The 6589-nt window shown below is 32.1% G+C and overlaps 1 protein-coding gene across 1 annotated transcript in view; it reads left to right on the top strand.

Moving 5' to 3' along the window:
- Positions 1-907: 907 nt before the first annotated feature.
- Positions 908-6589, top strand: part of LOC141340206 (uncharacterized) — a 41027-nt gene continuing 35345 nt past the window's right edge. The window contains exons 1-2 of the mRNA XM_073845132.1: positions 908-1041; positions 4198-4772. Of these exons, the coding sequence (XP_073701233.1) occupies positions 915-1041; positions 4198-4772 (702 nt within the window). The 5' untranslated portion in view covers positions 908-914. The remainder of the gene's footprint in view (positions 1042-4197; positions 4773-6589) is intronic.

Here is a 6589-nt window from a genome sequence, read left to right as displayed (position 1 = left end):
CAGCCTGAGGACGCCGTCTACTTCTGTTGACTCGGGCAGAAGCGCACTTCACTTCAGAGCCTGCTTCACTCGCTCACACGTCACCTGAGGAACGCTGAGCTGCACACCTGCGCTGCTCGCTTTTGGCAAGAGGCTTTGCTGCCAAAGGTGAGTCACTTTTCAAAATCTAATAAAAATATGAGCTTTTCTTTTATTGCTGTCTTTAAGCTTGCATTTTAGTTGGCTAATAAAGTCTATAGGGAAGGTAATGTACACTATAATGTACAGGTTTGTAAAAAGAAAAAAAATATTATCAGTATGTGGTTTCATGTGCCTTTGGAAATTGTTAATGGTTTATTTATTCATGTTTGAGAAGAAATGCACTAATTAACAAAGAAAATAAGAAAAAGTGTTTTGCATCAAGAAAATGAGAAAAATTAGATTAAAGCAATGCATTTTTACATTTGCATTATTATAAATGTTTTGTAATGTATTAAATGTTATGTATTGAAAGTAAAGGAAATCACAGTAAAATTATGCAACAAATACTTTTAATTTTCTGTAAATACTTTTTTTACAGTTTTTTCATTGTATTTTTTTATATATATATACACAATCAATGGCCTTAAAATAAGCTTCATGCAAAATATAAGTCTTATTTTTGGCAAGAAATGTGATCTTGCAGAAAAAGAAGACGTGTTTGCATTGCATTCATGATATTCAAGCATTGCTTCCTCCAACATTTTTAAAAAATGTGTATTATTATAAATGGTTTTGCAAAGTATTAAAGTAAAGAAAATCATACAATCAATGGCCTTAGAAGAATCTTAATTCTCTTCATGCAAAACCTTGATTTTGGGGTGAAATGTGATCTGGACATGTTCAAGTTTCTAATAATATACTAATATAATATGATTTTTGCAGGAGTGGCAGTCATGGCTCAGACGTTGAGCTGGTCTCTGTTGTGTTTTGGTTTGCTGAGTGTTTGGGCTCAAGATTTCTATGAGGAAAAAACCGGGCCAACAAGAGTTAAGACTAGAGGACAGAAACATGATGGTCAATGTAAGACATCTCTTTGTTAATACCTGACATTATGATTGCATTCAAGTGAAATAATAGATAGTATTGTAGGTACTTTACTCAACTTTCTTGATCTAATTAATTGCCAGTGGATAAAATTAAGTTACGTCCTACATGTTTTCTTATTGCATATCCTGTTTCATTTGGATGTGTCACATTATGAAGCTAAAATGGGTTGCAAATGGATTTCATGTTGACTTTAACCTCTAAATGTGGTCGTTCTTGACACCTAATGAAGATATTCAGCACTCTTCTTACTATGTACAGTTGAAGTCAAAAGTTAACATACACCTTGCGAATCTACAAAATGTTAATTATTTGACCAAAATAAGAGGGATCATACAAAATGCATGTTATTTTTTTTATTTAGTACTGACCTAAATAAGATATTTTGCATAAAAGATGTTTACATATAGTCCACAAAAAAACAGTTGAATTTATAAAAATGACCCTGTTCAAAAGTTTACATACACTTGATTCTTAATACTGTGTTGTTACCTGAATGATCCACAGCTGTGTTTTTTGTTTAGTGATCGTTGTTCATGAATCTCTTGTTTGTCCTGAACAGTTAAACTGCCTGCTGTTCATCAGAAAAATCCTACAGGTCCCACAAATTCTTTGGTTTTTCAGCATTTTTGTGTATTTGAACCATTTCCAACAATGACTGTATGATTTTGAGATCCATCTTTTCACACCGAGGACAACTGAGGGACTCATAAGCAACTATTACAGAAGGTTTAAATGCTCACTGATGCTTCAGAAGGAAACACGATGCATTAAGAGCAGGGGGTGAAAACTTTTGAATTTGAAGTCAGGGTAAATTTTACTTATTTTGTCTTCTGGGGAACATGAAAGTATCTTCTGTAGCTTTTAAAGAGCAGTACTAAATGGAAAAAAATATGATATTTAGGCAAAATAAGAAAAATGTACACATGTCCATTCTGTTCAAAAGTTTTCACCCTCAGCTCTTAATGCATTGTGTTTACTTCTGGAGCATTTGAACCTTCTGTAATAGTTGCATATGAGTCCTTCAGTTGTCCTCAGTGTGAAAAGATGGTTCTCAAAATCATACAGTCATTGTTGGAAACGGTTCAAATACACAAATATGCTGAAAAACCAAAGAATTTGTGGAACCTGAAGGATTTTTCTGAAGAACAGCAGGCAGTTTAACTAACAAAGGACTCATGAACAACTATCACTAAACAAAAAACACAGCTGTGGATCATTCGGGTAACAACACAGTGTTAGGAATCAAGTGTATGCAAACCTTTGAACAGAGTTATTAACTATTATTTTCTCTTGTGGACTATATGTAAACGTCCTTTATTTGAGATATCTTATTCAGGTCGGTACTAAATAAAATATAACATGCATTTTGTATGATCCCTCTTTTTTGGTCAAATAATTAACATTTTGTAGATTCTGCAAAGTATATGTAAACTTTTGACCTCAACTGTATGTGTTATAAACTCATAGGTCACCATCTCATGCTGTCTAAGAAACATAAAGTTAGTTTTATGCTTTAAAACGTGCAATGTCATGTTAGGACATACTAGACATTCTAGCAGCATATTTAAAGGCCGTCTAGGAGGAGGATGTGTCTGGATGTAGTGATTTTGGAGCCCTGAGGCATTCAGTTCTTCTAACATGAACATGATTTATTCAAATCTGTATAAGACCCAGTAGGCCATGTCTTGTCACCGGTGACATGAAGACTGATGAGCTGCTGTGTTGAAAGTAAGATCAGATGACAGATTGCATTGCTTCTTTAATCTAAAAGGGATCATTGGGAGACTTAGTGGATTAAGAAAACATTGACATTTTCTGAAACATTCTGGAATAATGTATACTTTTAAAAGAAAAGTAGACAGATAAAAAGCAAGATAGATGGCAGGGTGCAGCACTATTGAGAATTTAATTTTCCTTTTAAACCCCAAATTGAATTGAGGTTTTAAATAGTATGCAGAACTGGAATTTAATGAAGTATTAAAAATGAAATGACATGCAAAGAAATGCATATTACTGCTGTCAGTCAAGTTTTTAATTGTTTTTAATTAATTTAGCTGTCAGTACTTTAATACACTTTGATATATATTAAAAAAAATTATTTATTTTTTAAAATAAATTAACTTTTACTTAACAATTATCTAATTTACTCAATATTTTATAAAATATTATACATCAAATTTAGTCAGTATATCTAATATGTTAAAAATGTTCTAAATATATTAGTGCTGTCAAATCGATTAATCACGATTAATCGCATCCAAAATATTTTTTTAACATAATATTTGTATATATATATATATATATATATATATATATATATATATATATATATATATATATATATATATATACACCAACATACATATATTTATTTATATATAAATATATATTACATATATTTCCTAATTGGGAGTATTTATATATAGACACAGTACAAACACATAGTTTATATATTATCTATTACACAAGAAACACACACACATATTATTTTATTCTATTCTATTCTAGACTATTATATTCTTATTCTATTAATTAATTATTTTAATAAATAAACTTTTCATTTATAGAACATAATAGAACACTTTTAATTGCCCACAATGATCTAATTTACTAATATTACAAAATATTATATAATATACTTTATATAACATATTAAATATATGCAATGTATCTAATTTACTCAATATTTTATAAAATATTATATATTTATATATCAATTTTGATTATATTGTATATTCATTTTAATATTTATTTTATAAATCTGCAAACAATGTGAAAACATTTTGTGGTTTTAATAGCTGTATTAATTGATGACAATTTTAAACCTACAGTTGAATCATTTTGTACATATTAGTGAAAAAATAAATGAATAATTAGTCCAAATTAATAATGTATTTATTTATGTTTTGTCACAAAACATATGGTAGACTAATGAATTTCCTTTGTTGTTTGACTGTGTTGAATTTCTTCGAATTGCAACTCAGTAAAATCGTGTCTATCCAAAATAAAAAGAAGTCTGAATATTAATATTCTGAATATAAAATTCCGATCTTTTTTATCTGAAGATAAAATTCAGTTCTAATCATTTTAACGCTGCTCTTCCCTTTTTTCCCCTTGCTGTGGCCTCAGCCATCTTGGATGAAGACTGTGGACTAGAGTTGGCCTTCCTGCTGGACAGCTCTGAGACAGCCAAAGACAACCACCAGCAGGAGAAAAAGTTCACTATGGACATTATAGAAGGCCTCCAGAGCATCCGCTTGGACACCGGTCGCAAACTCAGCTGGAGAGCGGCCCTACTTCAGTACAGCAGCCACGTTATTATCGAACAGACCCTCAAACAGTGGAAAGGCTCAGAGAACTTTAGGAGCAGCATCATGCCGATGGCCTACATCGGGCATGGCACTTACACCACATACGCCATCACCAACATGACCAAGATATTTGTGGAAGAATCAACCCCAGAAAGCATCAAGATCGCTCTGCTTCTCACAGATGGGACTTTTCATCCCAGAAACCCTGATATCTTCTCTGCTATGGCTGATGCAAAGAACCAGGGAGTGAAGGTCTTCACGATCGGCATCACTCGTAGCGCCAATGACCCGGCCAACACGGCAAACCTGAGACTGCTGGCCAGTACACCAGCCTCCAAATTCCTCTATAACCTACAGGACACGAACGTCATGGAAAAAGTCATAACTCAGATTGTAAGTATGATGTCTCCAATCACTCATTCTGTCCTCACACTGTATGAACAGGCAGGCCCACATACAATTCGCCACAGATTTTCATAGAATTGCTTAAATTCTACTCATTTTTGTAGCTTCAGCTACCAATAAGAGTATATTCAGCTTCATTTATTACTGTTTAATATGTTCAAATCCATTCCCCAGATTTTTTTTTTCTATGAGTGCAGGAATCGCAAAAAGCCTCCAGATTATGTCTGGGCTTGTTCAAGCGTAAACGTTATAAGCTACTAACACTATTCCAGTTGAGACTTTTTTTACATGTTTGGGTATCTACAGGTATCAATAATAGGCCTACAAAATGATTCTTGATGTTGATGGGTGCAGAGAGTTCATTCAGAGGATCTGTTTAACTGATTCAAGCAGTAGCTAACTCCTGAGTCTTTCTTTTTCTTTTTTTGCACTGGTTATTGGTTGAACTGTATGTGTTTGATTCACTAAAAAGAACCAGTTCAAAAGAGTCATCAGTACTGGAATCAGCTGCACCAGTGAATGTTTCATTCAAATTACCGACTTTTTTTTAGCACTGGTTACTGGTTGCACTGTATGTTTTTGATACATTACAAAATACCAGTTCAAAAAAGTCACTGATTTAAACATTTGAATCTTTTTGAATGATTCATTTTAAAAAAAACGAGTCGACTCATAAGAGTTATGTAATGTGATGCATCCTTTTGATTTGCTAAACCAGTGAGTTCTTTAAGATGATTTCTCAGACTGATTCAAATGTCTGAAACATTTTTTTTTAAAGAAATTCGACTCATAAGAGTTATTTGTTGCACTGTATGCTTTAAATTCGCTAAGAATCAAAAAACCAATTCAAAAGAGCTATCTTGAAATAGGGATGCACTATAATATAGTGAACTTAATGTAGGATGTTGCCAATTATTTCAAATTCACACTCAAGACTCAGTTCTTATATTCTAAGATTGACTAACTTTTTCTGTTAATTTTATCTCTTTTTACATTATTATCACTATATTCCATCACTGAACATAATTGTAAATTGATGAAAGATCTAGTGAGTTCATTAAGATGATCTCTCAGACTGATTCACACATCTGAATTTTTTTGTGAATGATTCATTTAAAGAAACGAGTCAACTCATGAGAGTTATTTGTTGTGCTGTATGTTTTTGATTCACTAAGAATCAAAGAACTGATTCAAAAGAGTCATTCTTATAGAATCGGGCTGCACTACAATATGGCAAACTTAATGTAGAATGTTCAAATTCACACTCGTGACTCAGTACTTAAATTCTAAAATTAACGGTTATATACTGTTTTTGTTAGTTTTATCACCTTATAGATTTTTATTATTGTATTCCATCACTGAACGTAATTGTAACTTGATGAAAGATCCAGTGAATTTATTAATACGATCCCTCAGACTGATTTAAACATCTGAATCAGTTTGAATGATTAATTTAAAGAAATGAGATGACTCATAAGAGCTATGAATCAAAGAACTGATTCAAAAGAGTCATTCTTATAGAATCGGGCTGCACTACAATATGGCAAACTTAATGTAAAATGTTCAAATTCACACTCTTGACTCAGTTCTTAAATTCTAAAATTAACTGTTATATACTGTTTTTGTTAGTTTTATCTCCTTTTACATTCATATTATTGTATTATGATCCCTCAGACTGATTCAAACATCTGAATGATTCATTTAAAGAAACGAGTCGACTCAACTCATAAGAGTTATTTGTTGTGCTGCATGCTTTTGATTCACTAAGAATCAAAGAACTGATTCAAAAGAGTCATTCTCTTGGA

Source organism: Garra rufa, chromosome 8 (assembly GCF_049309525.1).
Source record: "Garra rufa chromosome 8, GarRuf1.0, whole genome shotgun sequence".
NCBI classification, from domain to species: domain Eukaryota; kingdom Metazoa; phylum Chordata; class Actinopteri; order Cypriniformes; family Cyprinidae; genus Garra; species Garra rufa.
The sequence above is the reverse complement of the archived record's forward strand: the minus strand, read 5'-3'. Positions and strand labels throughout refer to the sequence as shown.